Source organism: Nymphalis io, chromosome 28, assembly GCF_905147045.1.
Source record: "Nymphalis io chromosome 28, ilAglIoxx1.1, whole genome shotgun sequence".
Taxonomy (NCBI): Eukaryota; Metazoa; Arthropoda; class Insecta; order Lepidoptera; family Nymphalidae; genus Nymphalis; species Nymphalis io.
This window is the reverse complement of record NC_065915.1, coordinates 4,451,398-4,471,065: the sequence shown is the minus strand read 5'-3', so window position 1 is coordinate 4,471,065 and position 19,668 is coordinate 4,451,398. Positions and strand designations below refer to the sequence as shown.

The window sequence follows — 19,668 nt, the reverse complement described above, 5'->3', positions numbered from 1 at the left end:
TTAGAAATTGGGTAGGAAGATATTGTATACACAATTTCATACGCAACATTGTTTCTTTCAGTGCAAATAAATTATAAACACAAATAGGCAAAGATTATTCCTGAATATGTTATACTATTTTCAGTTCATTGGTGGTAAATAAAAACAAATAATATTATAGAAAGACATATATTAAATACTTAAGCGATAAGTCTTAGCTTAGATAATGAATTAACTATGCACCGCACTTTAAGCACACTTTAACACATGCTTTTCCTAATTGAAACTAAGTTTTTTTCAATCGCACTTTGAATACTTACTAGTTTTCTTAATAAACTACTTAAATATATTCTTTATCACTGTTTCATTACTTATAAAATCCAGTATTTATATTTAATCGATGTTTTGTCTGAGAGTGCACAGAAAAAGTAACGTAATTTAAGAATAATGTCTTAACTTGACTATGACCAGTAAAAAATATAAAAAAAAAGATAAAATTTGTTCATAAGCATCACAAAAGTCAACAGTTTGAAAAAAATTATAAAATGTTTTGCGTAATGAAGTCAAAATAAGTTACAGTAAGAACATAATCTTTTATTAACTTTATTTAAAATATAAAAACTATTGAGGAAAAACAATCTCAGCAAAAATAAACCTATTTTTTTGACAACTTACTATTTCATAAAAATCTTTTCTCCAGTGTTAAATTTTATGTTAATTTTTGTTGATTCATTCATATATTAATAGTAACAAGATATTGAGACTATTTACATTTAATATGATACGTCCAGATATATATTTTAAAGTGCGATACATAATAAGAGTTAAAATATAATGTCGACTATCGTCGTTTCTTGTGAGTTTTAGTGGGCCCCTTTACAAAGCACCAGTCTACTGATATCGCTTGTCCGAGAATATCAGTTCCATGGAGAGCCTCGCGTGCACTCTATAGGAAAAATACAAAATTAAAAATTTCATTGACTAAGCACATTTACTATCTAAGTGGAATTAAACATAACCATTAATATTAAAGTAAAACTTACAGCTGCCTGTTTGTATGTTTTATATTCAACTAAGGCATAACCCTTAAGGAAGCCAGTGCGCCGATCAAGATTCAAATGAATGTTTTTGATTTCTCCAAATTCTGAGAATTGGTTCTACAAAGAAAATAAAAAAATAAATATTTTTTTTTTTATATCCATACTTGTATTAATATGCGGCTTATTTTATATGGAGCTGAGATAGCATAGTAGCAAGAACAAAGAAAATGTTGCATGATCAAACTCGGAAAAGCATGACTGAAGATTAACAAATTTAATTACAATTTATAATTCATCTCATGCAGGAAAATATTGTGTGCAAAGCTCCAAACCTTCTCCTCAAAAGAGCAGGATGCCAATCTCAGCAGTACGTCATTTACAGGCTGTTTTACTTCATATAGTTGGGGGTAGAATTTTAAGTTATACCTGTATATCTTCTTCCTGGGCTTCCTCATGTACATTGCTTACAAATAAGATCCAACCGTCCACAGACCTCTGTGGTCCTGGTGTGTTACCATCACCCTCTGGAGCAAGACTGTCATATCTAGAAACAAACACATATACATTTTAATATTACCATATTTTTAAATTAGATAAATTTGTATATAAATTAGATAAAGCTGAGATGGCCCAGTGGTAAGAACATGTGATAAATAAGAGTTATTTAGTTATTTTTTGTAACATGTTCATAATGTTCTAGGGCATTTTGTGAAAGTTTGTACACTTAACTACAGAGGTTTTGCTACAAAATCGCTTTGATATCTTATTGGTAATAGAAATCGCATTTAAATCAAAATGATACACAGACAATGAGGTTTTACAGATATGATATACATTCAAAGTATCAATTTATGTTTTTGTCAATTTAAATTTATATCTAATGTAAACTAATCTCGTTAATATAATACTTATCTTCTTTAAGATGTTTATATGACGTATTTAGTCCACCGCCACACTTTTTTCGTATGCTACACGAATGTGTTCTGAATCGTTTCTATAGATCAGCGATACTCAACCTTTTCTTTATAGGGGCTGCAAACAAGTGTTAATCATGGTGTCGCGGGCCGCAAACCTTTATCGCGTATATTTTAACATTTTTTTATCATTTCACGACTTTTTAAACACTGCAGTATCCGCAACAAGCAGTTGTTTAAGTCCAATTATTTAGGTGTTAATAAAAAGCTTTCAAGTTCAAAATATATCAAAATAAAGTAACATCCAAGTGGGCCAACCACAAAAGCCCGGCGGGCCGCAGGTTGAGTACGGCTGCTATATATGATAACGATCGACTAGCTAATATTAGTGTTGATAAACTAACTATATGGGCTTTTTTGTCGTTTGCACACATTGTATGTATACATAGGATACAATATGGTCCATACAAGAACACAAAAAGTATGAATAAAATAATAGTGTCCTACTCAGGGGCGTAGCTTGCCCTTGATGGGCCCTGTATTAACATTTGGGTGGCTTTTCTTCCTAACTGCGGCGATGCCTTAATGGAAGGTAAAAAATTTCACAGAGAAACAAAAGTACACCTTTTCTATTGCATAAAGGTTCAATTGCTTTTTTTTAATTTGAAGTATTTTCAATGATTAAATTATTATTGACATCGTGATACATTATTATAATTTGTTTTCTTTTTTTTTATTTAGTTTTTCGCTGTATTGTTCTATTGTTTTATTTCTATTACATATGAAGCGCTGAACCAATTTACCAATGGAATATAAAGTGACATTACCAGTATCATCCCCATTATTATCATTATCATGTATATGCTTGTAAGTATTTAACATTATTTATGTTGTAACATAATGAACACAAAGTAAAAACTCTATTATACGTCAATGAGTCCCTCAAATTTGACAATACTCGAGCCAATGGAACCTCGACGCTCGTGCTACGTGTTAATGCTCAGCCAACTAACGGTAACGGCCATGATCTTGTAAACCTCGTTCTTGTTATAAACAGTTATCACTTCGAAGCCAAACACAATATTGGCACCCTTCCTGTTGACGTCTTCCTAAATTCTTAACTTGGAGTTGTCTACCGATGTGGAAGACAACTCCAAGTTAAGAATTTAGGAATCATGGCTCAAGGGCAGGAACGGAAGAAGGTTGCCTCAACTCTAATGAATGCTCAACTAGCCCGCTCGCATACTGTGTTCACAATAGTTATTCATATGAAGGAAAACAGTTTAGAAGACTTCCCCTAGCTTCCTAGGCTGTTTTCCTCCTCAAAATTGCATATAAACAAAGATTAAAGATATAGAGAGAGAGAGGGCCTGAGAGTGCGTGGATCTGTTGATTGGTAAAGTTTACCTTTAGATTATTTTACAATCTTTCATCCGTTCAAGGCTTCCTGTAAGATTCGTCACAATTAAGACGAATTTTACAGGAAGCTTTGAAGCGATAGTCGATACTACATTGGTGCGATCCCGCGAACCTGATTCACCGACAGATAATCTAGCCAACGCGATGCAGATTTCGCTACGAAATGTAAAGCGCCATCTATGGAACGTAGTAATCATTGTGTGACGTGAGCGTAAGGCGACCTAAAATATTATACGTCGGTAACACAGATAAACAATTTTTATTTATTTTATTTTATTTATTTATTTATTTATTTTGAACAAATTATACATATCTTAAACAATAAATACGATAGGAAATACATTAGTATAAAACTGTGTCGTAGCTACTATCGCCCTCCAATTCGACAGCACATTTATTTATTATTTGTTCATTATAAACATAACAATCAAATATCATTTAATTTAATAACACAATAACTAATAACAAAATATACTATATAAATATATACATCTAAATACATATACTATAAGGAAGGGATGGGGTAGGAAGAAAGAATAGGTTAGGTCAATGTTATATTGATCGTTTTAGTAATGCTTCAGTCTCATCATAGCCCAAATTGAGGAGCCGGTTGGTCATTTGAATTTTACACTGGTAAGTCGTAAAATATTGTTCTTCTTATTTATTCTATTATATAAAATTGAGCTCAAATAATTGTATTGGTGACTTGCCATCGCTGATTTAAATGGAATGGTCTGGCAAACCCTATCACTTCTGCGTTTGTTAGATACAAACTTATTATAGGGAATATTTTTATGCTTACGAAGAATTGTTTGCAGTATATACAGTTGACGCACTGTGAGAACTTTACAAGATTTATATAGTTCAATTGTAGGGAAACGGATAGGCTGAGAGATCATAATTTTTAATAAAAGTCTTTGTGCTCTCTCTAATCGAAGTATATTGATCTTAGCAGCACCTCCTCACGCTGTGATACAGTAAGTGATATTAGATTGCACAAGTGCGTAATATACAGTCTTTAAATATACATTATTTTCCTTATACGTGAAATTACAGATTGAATGTGATCATTCCAATTTAGCCCCTCATCTATTGTTACTCCGAGATACTTAATGGTCTTAGTGCGAGAGATTTTATTACAGTTGCAAGGAACCTGGTATTCAGAACAATTATGAGCGACTACAGGAAATGACGTAGCCGGTAAAGTATAGCTGAAGCCAAAAGTCATGTAATGCGTTTTATCTATATTAAGAGTCAATAAGTTACAGGACAGCCAGTTCAATACGATAGCAAGGGCCAATTCTGCCTTATTTCAAGCATCTGATCAATTCTTACCATGGACAATTAGTGAGGTGTCGTCGGCATATGTTACGAATTTGCTGTTTGGTAATTTAAGCTTGCACAGATCATTAATGTTGACCAGGAATAAAGTCGGCCCTAGTCGACGCTGCCTTGAGGAACACCAATGAAAAGATCTTCCTCATCACTTACTTGATTATTTATAGAGACATATTGAGTCCGTTCGCTAAGATAACTTTCGAAGATACTTAAGGCCAATCCTCTGACACCAATTCTATCCAATTTCTGTAGTAATAAAGGTATAGAAACGGCGTCGAATGCTTTCGACAAGTTCAGAAAAATGCCAATGGTGTTCTTATTATATGCCAATGGTGTTCTTATTATTATAAATGTTTTGGACCGTGTCGTTAATCATACTCATTACGGCATCTTCCGTGGATCTGCTAGTTCTGAACCCGTATTGATTATTAACCAATATGCCGAAATTGTTTAAATAAGAGATAAACCTACGATTAAGGATCTTTTCCAGTACTTTCGAAAAAGTGGTCAGGACCGAAATGGGTCTGTAGTTATTGACATTGTCCTTCGCTCCATTCTTATGAATAGGGTGGACGATGGCCTGTTTAAAGACCCTGATGAAAACTCCTTTAGTCAGACAAAGATTAAAAATATGTGTAAGCAAAGGGGTAAAAATAGGTTCAGAAGTTTTCACAATAGATGTTGTAATTCCGTCCCAACCCACCGCACAGCTATTTTTTAGATTTCTCCGGATCAGTTGAATTAGAGATGGCCGAAAAATCACAGATCGCAAGGTCAGCAACGATAGCGACCTCATTGACACAAATATAACTACCAGCAGATTTAGTAGGTTTCAGTTTAAAGTCACAGTAAAAAATAACCGGAACATGATCTGTAAAAGCAGCGTCAAACATAACAGTGGTGGTGTTTTTGTTACTTCTTAGGATGACATGAACAAGACATTTCTCATTTCTAGTTGGGTGACATATGCAGGCAGCATTCCATGGATGGCAGAGATGTTAAGGTAATCATCCATACGAGGATCCTTAGTAGCTGGGTTAATATTAATGTTTATATCTCCAATGATTGCTGACGTTTTAAAGCTCGATGAACTAAGTAAGACTTTATGAAGACTGTTAATAAATGAAGAAATGTTGTAGTAAGAAGAGGAGCGGTAAATGGCTACTAGAGCAATATCAGAACGAAACTAGACAGTTAGCTTCCGCAAAAAGAAACTCCTCAACACGACAATCTAAACCGCTTCTGAAGTATGCAACGACGCCATCATTTTGGTTAGTGTACTGTGACTTAAAAGAACTGAAACCCGGTAACGTAGGTAAGACTGAGACATTTCTTAACCAACATTCAGATAAAAAAAGCCTGCGTCAACCTGGTTGTTCAATCTATTTAGCAAAACCAAGAGTCTATCGAAATTGCAGTTTAAGCTTCTTATGTTAACATGAAAAACCTTTAGCCCCGTTTTGCATTTCAAAAATTGCCACACTGCTCAGGACAAGATATTATGAATTCTGAAGCTGTTATAGCTTCAATATTTTCGTTAATTAAGTTTATATCATTCATAAAGAAATATTATTGAATTTAACAATGGTACGATTTACAGTAGTTCTAGGGACAGAGATTCGATTCTTTTTTTGTTTTTCTTTTTTTATCTTAGCTTTACTCACTAAATATTTTGGAATATTATCAGCAAATGAAAGATTTGATAAGACTGAAAAAAGGAAAATAAGGTAAGGATGTTTTATTTTTTTAATAATAATATCCGGGGACATTTTTCAAACACAGCCATCTGATCCCAAATTAAGCTTGTACAAAGCTTGTGCTATGGAAACCTATGCTATGTTTTGTGATGGATATATATGTATAAATATAAGGATTATAATATTGATCTAAATGATTATAAAAAATTAACAACATAGAAATGTAGGAATAGGAGCTAAGATTAAATATGAAAAAATCATTCATTAATATAAAAAGCTTACGAAGAACAAGTAACATGCATCTACAGCAAATAGCGAAGTTTGTGACACCTAGTCATTTCTTCAATTTTAAGGAATCTAGGTCCAATTCTTTTTTTATGTGAATTAGCTGGTCACCTTCTTTCTTACGAAGAAATATTTTGCCATTGGACGTCCAGCAATAGGCGTACTCATAAGATTTGGCAAAATCACGACTGAGATAAAACAACCTCTTCATTTTAGAAGAAAGACTTTCCGAGATAAGAATCGGTTTGGAGTTAATGGTTTAAAAGAATCTATCTATATCGGGCTAAAGAGTCACCTAAGTAAATTGGACAAAGTACAAAATCAGTCAATGCGAGTTATTGGCGGCTTTATCAGAACCACACCAATACATGTCATGGAGAGTGAATTGTATATACGACCTCTAAATATCCGAAGGAAATATCTTGCCGGTAAGTTTGTGCTAAAGTCTAGGTCTGTCGAAAATAACGTAACTGTAAATGTTTTAAAAGATCTAAACGATACGTGTAGTAATTATTACTGGAGAAATAAAAAACTTCCTCTGCTCGTTACAGTCTACACAAAATTTATGCCATTATTCTGTTATATCATAAAAAAAATTACTATGTCATTCTCTCCATACATGGGTCAGTGGTATAGACTTATCTAATAATATATTTTCAGTAGTAGAAGGAATAGCGATGTCAAAAACACTGTGTAAGAAATCAGACATGTTAATTAGCTGTCTGACACTTCTAGATAACAAATATAAGTCGTTTTACAAAATTTTTACCGACGGATCTAAGGATACATTCGGTTCAGGTACAGCAATCTTTGACCCTCAGGCAGATATAAGAATTAAATTTAAAATTAAGGCATATCTATAATGCATAGTGAGCTGATTGCAATTTCGGAATCATTATCATATGCGTCATCTTGTGCCGGAAGTCAGGTTGTTATACTGTCTGATTCAAAGAGCGCCCTTTTTCATTTGGCTCGGTTAACCTCGACCTTTCGAGGATACCCGGTAGCCTATGATATTTTAGAGTCCATATGCAATTGACAAAGTGCAAATAAAACAATAATTATCCAGTAGATACCTTCACATATTGGAATCATGGGCAACGGGGAAACTGACAAAGCAGCAAAACAAGCTATTCATGACAGAATTCTTTATCAGTGCATACCTTTACATAGTGAAATTTTAAATAAATTCAAGAAAACATGTAAACAAAACTGGCAGGAATATTTTGATGAACGATCGCGACAAAAACGTATATGGTACAAGACAATTGTATGTGAACTTACTCATTGCCCATGAATTCAAAAAATTAAAAGTAGCAGAAAAAATATTGTGACATTTATGAGACTTCGTTCCGGTCATATTCCGTCAAACAAATTTAATTTTATGATGGGCAAAACCAACACCAATAAATACGTACAATGTAACTGAATGGATGATGTTTATCACCGATTGATGGACTGTGCGCGGAATGCGTCGTTCCGGCCCCGTTTATTAAAATCATATAATGTGGGTATATATAATAGTTGGCTTGCGGTACCATCATCAAACGAAGCTAAGCTATTATTGAAAATGTATATATAGAATACTTGCTCATTTTCGATAATACCTTATATAGAAAAGAAAAGATTATGGATGTATTATATTATTGAAGTAATGTTAAGTTAATTAGGTGTTAAGTTGTTTTGATTTAGTATAATTATTATGTGTTTTGCTTGTACGGGGGTGACATAGTCAATCTGATGACTAAACTCCCAGGTAAAATAAAGGAAAAAAAATATTTATATATTATATATCATAATTATGTTTAGAAATTGGGTAGGAAGATATTGTATACGCAATCTCATACGCAACATTGTTTTTTTCAGTGCACGGCACAAAATAAATTATAAACACAAATAGGCAAAGATTATTCCTGAATATGTTTTACTATTTTCAGTTCATTGGTGGTAAATAAAAACAAATAATATTATAGAAAGACATATATTAAATACATAAGCGATAAGTCTTAGCTTAGATAATGAATTAACTATGCACCGCACTTTAAACACACTTTAACACATGCTTTTCCTAATTGAAACTAAGTTTTTTTCAATCGCACTTTGAATACTTACTAGTTTTCTTAATAAACTACTTAAATATATTCTTTATCACTGTTTCATGACTTATAAAACCAGTATTTATATTTAATCGATGTTTTGTCTGAGAGTGCACAGAAAAAGTAACGTAATTTAAGAATAATGTCTTAACTTGACTATGACCAGTAAAAAATATAAAAAAAAAGATAAAATTTGTTCATAAGCATCACAAAAGTCAACAGTTTGAAAAAAATTATAAAATGTTTTGCGTAATGAAGTCAAAATAAGTTACAGTAAGAACATAATCTTTAATTAACTTTATTTAAAATATAAAAACTATTGAGGAAAAACAATCTTAACAAAAAAAATCTAGTTTTTTGACAACTTACTATTTCATAAACATCTTTTCTCCAGTGTTAAATTTTATGTTAATTTATGTTGATTCATTCATATATTAATAGTAACAAGATATTGAGACTATTTACATTTAATATGATACGTCCAGATATATATTTTAAAGTGCGATACATAATAAGAGTTAAAATATAATATCGACTATCGTCGTTTCTTGTGAGTTTTAGTGGGCCCCTTTACAAAGCACCAGTCTACTGATATCGCTTGTCCGAGAATATCAGCTCCATCGAGAGCCTCGCGTGCACTCTTTAGGAAAAATACAAAATTAAAAATTTCATTGACTAAGCACATTTACTATCTAAGCGGAAACTAAACATAACCATTAATATTAAAGTAAAACTTACAGCTGCCTGTTTGTATGTTTCATATTCAACTAAGGCATAACCCTTAAGGAAGCCAGTGCGCCGATCAAGATACAAATGAATGTTTTTGATTTCTCCAAATTCTGAGAATTGGTTATACAAAGAAAATAAAAAAATAAATAATCTTTTCTTTATATCCATACTTTTATTAATATGCAGCTTGTTTTATATGGAGCTGAGATAGCATAGTAGCAAGAACAAAGAAAAGCATGACTGAAGATTAACAAATTTAATTACAATTTATAATTCATCTCATGCAGGAAAATATTGTGTGCAAAACTCCAAACCTTCTCCTCAAAAGAGCAGGATGCCAATCTCAGCAGTACGTCATTTACAGGCTGTTTTACTTCATATAGTTGGGGGTAGAATTTTAAGTTATACCTGTATATCTTCTTCCTGGGCTTCCTCATGTACATTGCTTACAAATAGGATCCAACCGTCCACAGACCTCTGTGGTCCTGGTGTGTTACCCTCTGGAGCAAGACTGTCATATCTAGAAACAAACACATATACATTTTAATATTACCATATTTTTAAATTAGATAAATTTGTATATAAATTAGATAAAGCTGAGATGGCCCAGTGGTAAGAACATGTGATAAATAAGAGTTATTTAGTTATTTTTTGTAACATGTTCATAATGTTCTAGGGCATTTTGTGAAAGTTTGTACACTTAACTACAGAGGTTTTGCTACAAAATCGCTTTGATATCTTATTGGTAATAGAAATCGCATTTAAATCAAAATGATACACAGACAATGAGGTTTTACAGATATGATATACATTCAAAGTATCAATTTATGTTTTTGTCAATTTAAATTTATACCTAATGTAAACTAATCTCGTTAATATAATACTTATCTTCTTTAAGATGTTTATATGACGTATTTAGTCCACCGCCACACTTTTTTCGTATGCTACACGAATGTGTTCTGAATCGTTTCTATAGATCAGCGATACTCAACCTTTTCTTTATAGGGGCTGCAAACAAGTGTTAATCATGGTGTCGCGGGCCGCAAACCTTTATCGCGTATATTTTAACATTTTTTTATCATTTCACGACTTTTTAAACACTGCAGTATCCGCAACAAGCAGTTGTTTAAGTCCAATTATTTAGGTGTTAATAAAAAGCTTTCAAGTTCAAAATATATCAAAATAAAGTAACATCCAAGTGGGCCAACCACAAAAGCCCGGCGGGCCGCAGGTTGAGTACGGCTGCTATATATGATAACGATCGACTAGCTAATATTAGTGTTGATAAACTAACTATATGGGCTTTTTTGTCGTTTGCACACATTGTATGTATACATAGGATACAATATGGTCCATACAAGAACACAAAAAGTATGAATAAAATAATAGTGTCCTACTCAGGGGCGTAGCTTGCCCTTGATGGGCCCTGTATTAACATTTGGGTGGCTTTTCTTCCTAACTGCGGCGATGCCTTAATGGAAGGTAAAAAATTTCACAGAGAAACAAAAGTACACCTTTTCTATTGCATAAAGGTTCAATTGCTTTTTTTTAATTTGAAGTATTTTCAATGATTAAATTATTATTGACATCGTGATACATTATTATAATTTGTTTTCTTTTTTTTATTTAGTTTTTCGCTGTATTGTTCTATTGTTTTATTTCTATTACATATGAAGCGCTGAACCAATTTACCAATGGAATATAAAGTGACATTACCAGTATCATCCCCATTATTATCATTATCATGTATATGCTTGTAAGTATTTAACATTATTTATGTTGTAACATAATGAACACAAAGTAAAAACTCTATTATACGTCAATGAGTCCCTCAAATTTGACAATACTCGAGCCAATGGAACCTCGACGCTCGTGCTACGTGTTAATGCTCAGCCAACTAACGGTAACGGCCATGATCTTGTAAACCTCGTTCTTGTTATAAACAGTTATCACTTCGAAGCCAAACACAATATTGGCACCCTTCCTGTTGACGTCTTCCTAAATTCTTAACTTGGAGTTGTCTACCGATGTGGAAGACAACTCCAAGTTAAGAATTTAGGAATCATGGCTCAAGGGCAGGAACGGAAGAAGGTTGCCTCAACTCTAATGAATGCTCAACTAGCCCGCTCGCATACTGTGTTCACAATAGTTATTCATATGAAGGAAAACAGTTTAGAAGACTTCCCCTAGCTTCCTAGGCTGTTTTCCTCCTCAAAATTGCATATAAACAAAGATTAAAGATATAGAGAGAGAGAGGGCCTGAGAGTGCGTGGATCTGTTGATTGGTAAAGTTTACCTTTAGATTATTTTACAATCTTTCATCCGTTCAAGGCTTCCTGTAAGATTCGTCACAATTAAGACGAATTTTACAGGAAGCTTTGAAGCGATAGTCGATACTACATTGGTGCGATCCCGCGAACCTGATTCACCGACAGATAATCTAGCCAACGCGATGCAGATTTCGCTACGAAATGTAAAGCGCCATCTATGGAACGTAGTAATCATTGTGTGACGTGAGCGTAAGGCGACCTAAAATATTATACGTCGGTAACACAGATAAACAATTTTTATTTATTTTATTTTATTTATTTATTTATTTTGAACAAATTATACATATCTTAAACAATAAATACGATAGGAAATACATTAGTATAAAACTGTGTCGTAGCTACTATCGCCCTCCAATTCGACAGCACATTTATTTATTATTTGTTCATTATAAACATAACAATCAAATATCATTTAATTTAATAACACAATAACTAATAACAAAATATACTATATAAATATATACATCTAAATACATATACTATAAGGAAGGGATGGGGTAGGAAGAAAGAATAGGTTAGGTCAATGTTATATTGATCGTTTTAGTAATGCTTCAGTCTCATCATAGCCCAAATTGAGGAGCCGGTTGGTCATTTGAATTTTACACTGGTAAGTCGTAAGTGAGAAAATATTGTTCTTCTTATTTATTCTATTATATAAAATTGAGCTCAAATAATTGTATTGGTGACTTGCCATCGCTGATTTAAATGGAATGGTCTGGCAAACCCTATCACTTCTGCGTTTGTTAGATACAAACTTATTATAGGGAATATTTTTATGCTTACGAAGAATTGTTTGCAGTATATACAGTTGACGCACTGTGAGAACTTTACAAGATTTATATAGTTCAATTGTAGGGAAACGGATAGGCTGAGAGATCATAATTTTTAATAAAAGTCTTTGTGCTCTCTCTAATCGAAGTATATTGATCTTAGCAGCACCTCCTCACGCTGTGATACAGTAAGTGATATTAGATTGCACAAGTGCGTAATATACAGTCTTTAAATATACATTATTTTCCTTATACGTGAAATTACAGATTGAATGTGATCATTCCAATTTAGCCCCTCATCTATTGTTACTCCGAGATACTTAATGGTCTTAGTGCGAGAGATTTTATTACAGTTGCAAGGAACCTGGTATTCAGAACAATTATGAGCGACTACAGGAAATGACGTAGCCGGTAAAGTATAGCTGAAGCCAAAAGTCATGTAATGCATTTTATCTATATTAAGAGTCAATAAGTTACAGGACAGCCAGTTCATTACGATAGCAAGGGCCAATTCTGCCTTATTTCAAGCATCTGACCAATTCTTACCATGGACAATTAGTGAGGTGTCGTCGGCATATGTTACGATTTTGCAGTTTGGTAATTTAAGCTTGCACAGATCATTAATGTAGACCAGGAATAAAGTCGGCCCTAGTCGACGCTGCCTTGAGGAACACCAATGAAAAGATCTTCCTCATCACTTACTTGATTATTTATAGAGACATATTGAGTCCGTTCGCTAAGATAACTTTCGAAGATACTTAAGGCCAATCCTCTGACACCAATTCTATCCAATTTCTGTAGTAATAAAGGTATAGAAACGGCGTCGAATGCTTTCGGCAAGTTCAGAAAAATGCCAATGGTGTTCTTATTATATGCCAATGGTGTTCTTATTATTATAAATGTTTTGGACCGTGTCTTTAATCATACTCATTACGGCATCTTCCGTGGATCTGCTAGTTCTGAACCCGTATTGATTATTAACCAATATGCCGAAATTGTTTAAATAAGAGATAAACCTACGATTAAGGATCTTTTCCAGTACTTTCGAAAAAGTGGTCAGGACCGAAATGGGTCTGTAGTTATTGACATTGTCCTTCGCTCCATTCTTATGAATAGGGTGGACGATGGCCTGTTTAAAGACCCTGGGGAAAACTCCTTTAGTCAGACAAAGATTAAAAATATGTGTAAGCAAAGGGGTAAAAATAGGTTCAGAAGTTTTCACAATAGATGTTGTAATTCCGTCCCAACCCACCGCACAGCTATTTTTTAGATTTCTCCGGATCAGTTGAATTAGAGATGGCCGAAAAATCACAGATCGCAAGGTCAGCAACGATAGCGACCTCATTGACACGAATATAACTACCAGCAGATTTAGTAGGTTTCTGTTTAAAGTCACAGTAAAAAATAACCGGAACATGATCTGTAAAAGCAGCGTCAAACATAACAGTGGTGGTGTTTTTGTTACTTCTTAGGATGACATGAACAAGACATTTCTCATTTCTAGTTGGAGTGACATATGCAGGCAGCATTCCATGGATGGCAGAGATGTTAAGGTAATCATCCATACGAGGATCCTTAGTAGCTGGGTTAATATTAATGTTTATATCTCCAATGATTGCTGACGTTTTAAAGCTCGATGAACTAAGTAAGACTTTATGAAGACTGTTAATAAATGAAGAAATGTTGTAGTAAGAAGAGGAGCGGTAAATGGCTACTAGAGCAATATCAGAACGAAACTAGACAGTTAGCTTCCGCAAAAAGAAACTCCTCAACACGACAATCTAAACCGCTTCTGAAGTATGCAACGACGCCATCATTTTGGTTAGTGTACTGTGACTTAAAAGAACTGAAACCCGGTAACGTAGGTAAGACTGAGACATTTCTTAACCAACATTCAGATAGAAAAAGCCTGCGTCAACCTGGTTGTTCAATCTATTTAGCAAAACCAAGAGTCTATCGAAATTGCAGTTTAAGCTTCTTATGTTAACATGAAAAACCTTTAGCCCCGTTTTGCATTTCAAAAATTGCCACACTGCTCAGGACAAGATATTATGAATTCTGAAGCTATTATAGCTTCAATATTTTCGTTAATTAAGTTTATATCATTCATAAAGAAATATTATTGAATTTAACAATGGTACGATTTACAGTAGTTCTAGGGACAGAGATTCGATTCTTTTTTTGTTTTTCTTTTTTTATCTTAGCTTTACTCACTAAATATTTTGGAATATTATCAGCAAATGAAAGATTTGATAAGACTGAAAAAAGGAAAATAAGGTAAGGATGTTTTTTTTTTTTAATAATAATATCCGGGGACATTTTTCAAACACAGCCATCTGATCCCAAATTAAGCTTGTACAAAGCTTGTGCTATGGAAACCTATGCTATGTTTTGTGATGAATATATATGTATAAATATAAGGATTATAATATTGATCTAAATGATTATAAAAAATTAACAACATAGAAATGTAGGAATAGGAGCTAAGATTAAATATGAAAAAATCATTCATTAATATAAAAAGCTTACGAAGAACAAGTAACATGCATCTACAGCAAATAGCGAAGTTTGTGACACCTAGTCATTTCTTCAATTTTAAGGAATCTAGGTCCAATTCTTTTTTTATGTGAATTAGCTGGTCACCTTCTTTCTTACGAAGAAATATTTTGCCATTGGACGTCCAGCAATAGGCGTACTCATAAGATTTGGCAAAATCACGACTGAGATAAAACAACCTCTTCATTTTAGAAGAAAGACTTTCCGAGATAAGAATCGGTTTGGAGTTAATGGTTTAAAAGAATCTATCTATATCGGGCTAAAGAGTCACCTAAGTAAATTGGACAAAGAACAAAATCAGTCAATGCGAGTTATTGGCGGCTTTATCAGAACCACACCAATACATGTCATGGAGAGTGAATTGTATATACGACCTCTAAATATCCGAAGGAAATATCTTGCCGTTAAGTTTGTGCTAAAGTCTAGGTCTGTCGAAAATAACGTAACTGTAAATGTTTTAAAAGATCTAAACGATACGTGTAGTAATTATTACTGGAGAAATAAAAACTTCCTCTGCTCGTTACAGTCTACAGAAATTTATGCCATTATTCTGTTATATCAAATAAAAAATTACTATGTCATTCTCTCCATACATGGGTCAGTGGTATAGACTTATCTAATAATATATTTTCAGTAGTAGAAGGAATAGCGATGTCAAAAACACTGTGTAAGAAATCAGACATGTTAATTAGCTGTCTGACACTTCTAGATAACAAATATAAGTCGTTTTACAAAATTTTTACCGACGGATCTAAGGATACATTCGGTTCAGGTACAGCAATCTTTGACCCTCAGGCAGATATAAGAATTAAATTTAAAATTAAGGCATATCTATAATGCATAGTGAGCTGATTGCAATTTCGGAATCATTATCATATGCGTCATCTTGTGCCGGAAGTCAGGTTGTTATACTGTCTGATTCAAAGAGCGCCCTTTTTCATTTGGCTCGGTTAACCTCGACCTTTCGAGGATACCCGGTAGCCTATGATATTTTAGAGTCCATATGCAATTGACAAAGTGCAAATAAAACAATAATTATCCAGTAGATACCTTCACATATTGGAATCATGGGCAACGGGGAAACTGACAAAGCAGCAAAACAAGCTATTCATGACAGAATTCTTTATCAGTGCATACCTTTACATAGTGAAATTTTAAATAAATTCAAGAAAACATGTAAACAAAACTGGCAGGAATATTTTGATGAACGATCGCGACAAAAACGTATATGGTACAAGACAATTGTATGTGAACTTACTCATTGCCCATGGTTTCAAAAAATTAAAAGTAGCAGAAAAAATATTGTGACATTTATGAGACTTCGTTCCGGTCATATTCCGTCAAACAAATTTAATTTTATGATGGGCAAAACCAACACCAATAAATACGTACAATGTAACTGAATGGATGATGTTTATCACCGATTGATGGACTGTGCGCGGAATGCGTCGTTCCGGCCCCGTTTATTAAAATCATATAATGTGGGTATATATAATAGTTGGCTTGCGGTACCATCATCAAACGAAGCTAAGCTATTATTGAAAATATATATATAGAATACTTGCTCATTTTCGATAATACCTTATATAGAAAAGAAAAGATTATGGATGTATTATATTATTGAAGTAATGTTAAGTTAATTAGGTGTTAAGTTGTTTTGATTTAGTATAATTATTATGTGTTTTGCTTGTACGGGGGTGACATAGTCAATCTGATGACTAAACTCCCAGGTAAAATAAAGGAAAAAAAATATTTATATATTATATATCATAATTATGTTTAGAAATTGGGTAGGAAGATATTGTATACACAATCTCATACGCAACATTGTTTTTTTCAGTGCACGGCACAAAATAAATTATAAACACAAATAGGCAAAGATTATTCCTGAATATGTTTTACTATTTTCAGTTCATTGGTGGTAAATAAAAACAAATAATATTATAGAAAGACATATATTAAATACATAAGCGATAAGTCTTAGCTTAGATAATGAATTAACTATGCACCGCACTTTAAACACACTTTAACACATGCTTTTCCTAATTGAAACTAAGTTTTTTTCAATCGCACTTTGAATACTTACTAGTTTTCTTAATAAACTACTTAAATATATTCTTTATCACTGTTTCATGACTTATAAAACCAGTATTTATATTTAATCGATGTTTTGTCTGAGAGTGCACAGAAAAAGTAACGTAATTTAAGAATAATGTCTTAACTTGACTATGACCAGTAAAAAATATAAAAAAAAAGATAAAATTTGTTCATAAGCATCACAAAAGTCAACAGTTTGAAAAAAATTATAAAATGTTTTGCGTAATGAAGTCAAAATAAGTTACAGTAAGAACATAATCTTTAATTAACTTTATTTAAAATATAAAAACTATTGAGGAAAAACAATCTTAACAAAAAAAATCTAGTTTTTTGACAACTTACTATTTCATAAACATCTTTTCTCCAGTGTTAAATTTTATGTTAATTTATGTTGATTCATTCATATATTAATAGTAACAAGATATTGAGACTATTTACATTTAATATGATACGTCCAGATATATATTTTAAAGTGCGATACATAATAAGAGTTAAAATATAATATCGACTATCGTCGTTTCTTGTGAGTTTTAGTGGGCCCCTTTACAAAGCACCAGTCTACTGATATCGCTTGTCTGAGAATATCAGCTCCATCGAGAGCCTCGCGTGCACTCTTTAGGAAAAATACAAAATTAAAAATTTCATTGACTAAGCACATTTACTATCTAAGCGGAAACTAAACATAACCATTAATATTAAAGTAAAACTTACAGCTGCCTGTTTGTATGTTTCATATTCAACTAAGGCATAACCCTTAAGGAAGCCAGTGCGCCGATCAAGATACAAATGAATGTTTTTGATTTCTCCAAATTCTGAGAATTGGTTATACAAAGAAAATAAAAAAATAAATAATCTTTTCTTTATATCCATACTTTTATTAATATGCAGCTTGTTTTATATGGAGCTGAGATAGCATAGTAGCAAGAACAAAGAAAAGCATGACTGAAGATTAACAAATTTAATTACAATTTATAATTCATCTCATGCAGGAAAATATTGTGTGCAAAACTCCAAACCTTCTCCTCAAAAGAGCAGGATGCCAATCTCAGCAGTACGTCATTTACAGGCTGTTTTACTTCATATAGTTGGGGGTAGAATTTTAAGTTATACCTGTATATCTTCTTCCTGGGCTTCCTCATGTACATTGCTTACAAATAGGATCCAACCGTCCACAGACCTCTGTGGTCCTGGTGTGTTACCCTCTGGAGCAAGACTGTCATATCTAGAAACAAACACATATACATTTTAATATTACCATGTTTTTAAATTAGATAAATTTGTATATAAATTAGATAAAGCTGAGATGGCCCAGTGGTAAGAACATGTGATAAATAAGAGTTATTTAGTTATTTTTTGTAACATGTTCATAATGTTCTAGGGCATTTTGTGAAAGTTTGTACACTTAACTACAGAGGTTTTGCTACAAAATCGCTTTGATATCTTATTGGTAATAGAAATTGCATTTAAATTAAAATGATACACAGACAATGAGGTTTTACAGATATGATATACATTCAAAGTATCAATTTATGTTTTTGTCAATTTAAATTTATATCTAATGTAAACTAATCTCGTTAATATAATACTTATCTTCTTTAAGATGTTTATATGACGTATTTAGTCCACCGCCACACTTTTTTCGTATGCTACACGAATGTGTTCTGAATCGTTTCTATAGATCAGCGATAATCAACCTTTTCTTTATAGGGGCTGCAAACAAGTGTTAATCATGGTGTCGCGGGCCGCAAACCTTTATCGCGTATATTTTAACATTTTTTTATCATTTCACGACTTTTTAAACACTGCAGTATCCGCAACAAGCAGTTGTTTAAGTCCAATTATTTAGGTGTTAATAAAAAGCTTTCAAGTTCAAAATATATCAAAATAAAGTAACATCCAAGTGGGCCAACCACAAAAGCCCGGCGGGCCGCAGGTTGAGTACGGCTGCTATATATGATAACGATCGACTAGCTAATATTAGTGTTGATAAACTAACTATATGGGCTTTTTTGTCGTTTGCACACATTGTATGTATACATAGGATACAATATGGTCCATACAAGAACACAAAAAGTATGAATAAAATAATAGTGTCCTACTCAGGGGCGTAGCTTGCCCTTGATGGGCCCTGTATTAACATTTGGGTGGCTTTTATTCCTAACTGCGGCGATGCCTTAATGGAAGGTAAAAAATTTCACAGAGACACAAAAGTACACCTTTTCTATTGCATAAAGGTTCAATTGCTTTTTTTTTAATTTGAAGTATTTTCAATGATTAAATTATTATTGACATCGTGATACATTATTATAATTTGTTTTCTTTTTTTTTATTTAGTTTTTCGCTGTATTGTTCTATTGTTTTATTTCTATTACATATGAAGCGCTGAACCAATTTACCAATGGAATATAAAGTGACATT

At 32.8% G+C, this 19,668-nt stretch overlaps 2 protein-coding genes across 2 annotated transcripts; both read right to left on the bottom strand.

Annotated features, from left to right (window-relative positions):
- Window positions 1-820: 820 nt before the first annotated feature.
- On the bottom strand, window positions 821-6,883 carry LOC126779023 (RNA-binding protein 8A-like). Its single transcript, XM_050502772.1, has 4 exons — window positions 6,876-6,883; window positions 1,446-1,563; window positions 1,023-1,136; window positions 821-925 (listed from the first exon to the last, which is right to left on the bottom strand). Exons 1-4 carry the CDS (start codon window positions 6,881-6,883, stop codon window positions 821-823), a joined length of 345 nt encoding a protein of 114 aa, XP_050358729.1.
- A 2,255-nt stretch (window positions 6,884-9,138) lies between these two features.
- On the bottom strand, window positions 9,139-15,340 carry LOC126779022 (RNA-binding protein 8A-like). Its single transcript, XM_050502771.1, has 4 exons — window positions 15,333-15,340; window positions 9,906-10,017; window positions 9,507-9,620; window positions 9,139-9,408 (listed from the first exon to the last, which is right to left on the bottom strand). The coding sequence occupies exons 1-4, from the start codon at window positions 15,338-15,340 to the stop codon at window positions 9,304-9,306; spliced, it is 339 nt and encodes a 112-aa protein (XP_050358728.1). The 3' UTR covers window positions 9,139-9,303.
- Window positions 15,341-19,668: the final 4,328 nt, after the last annotated feature.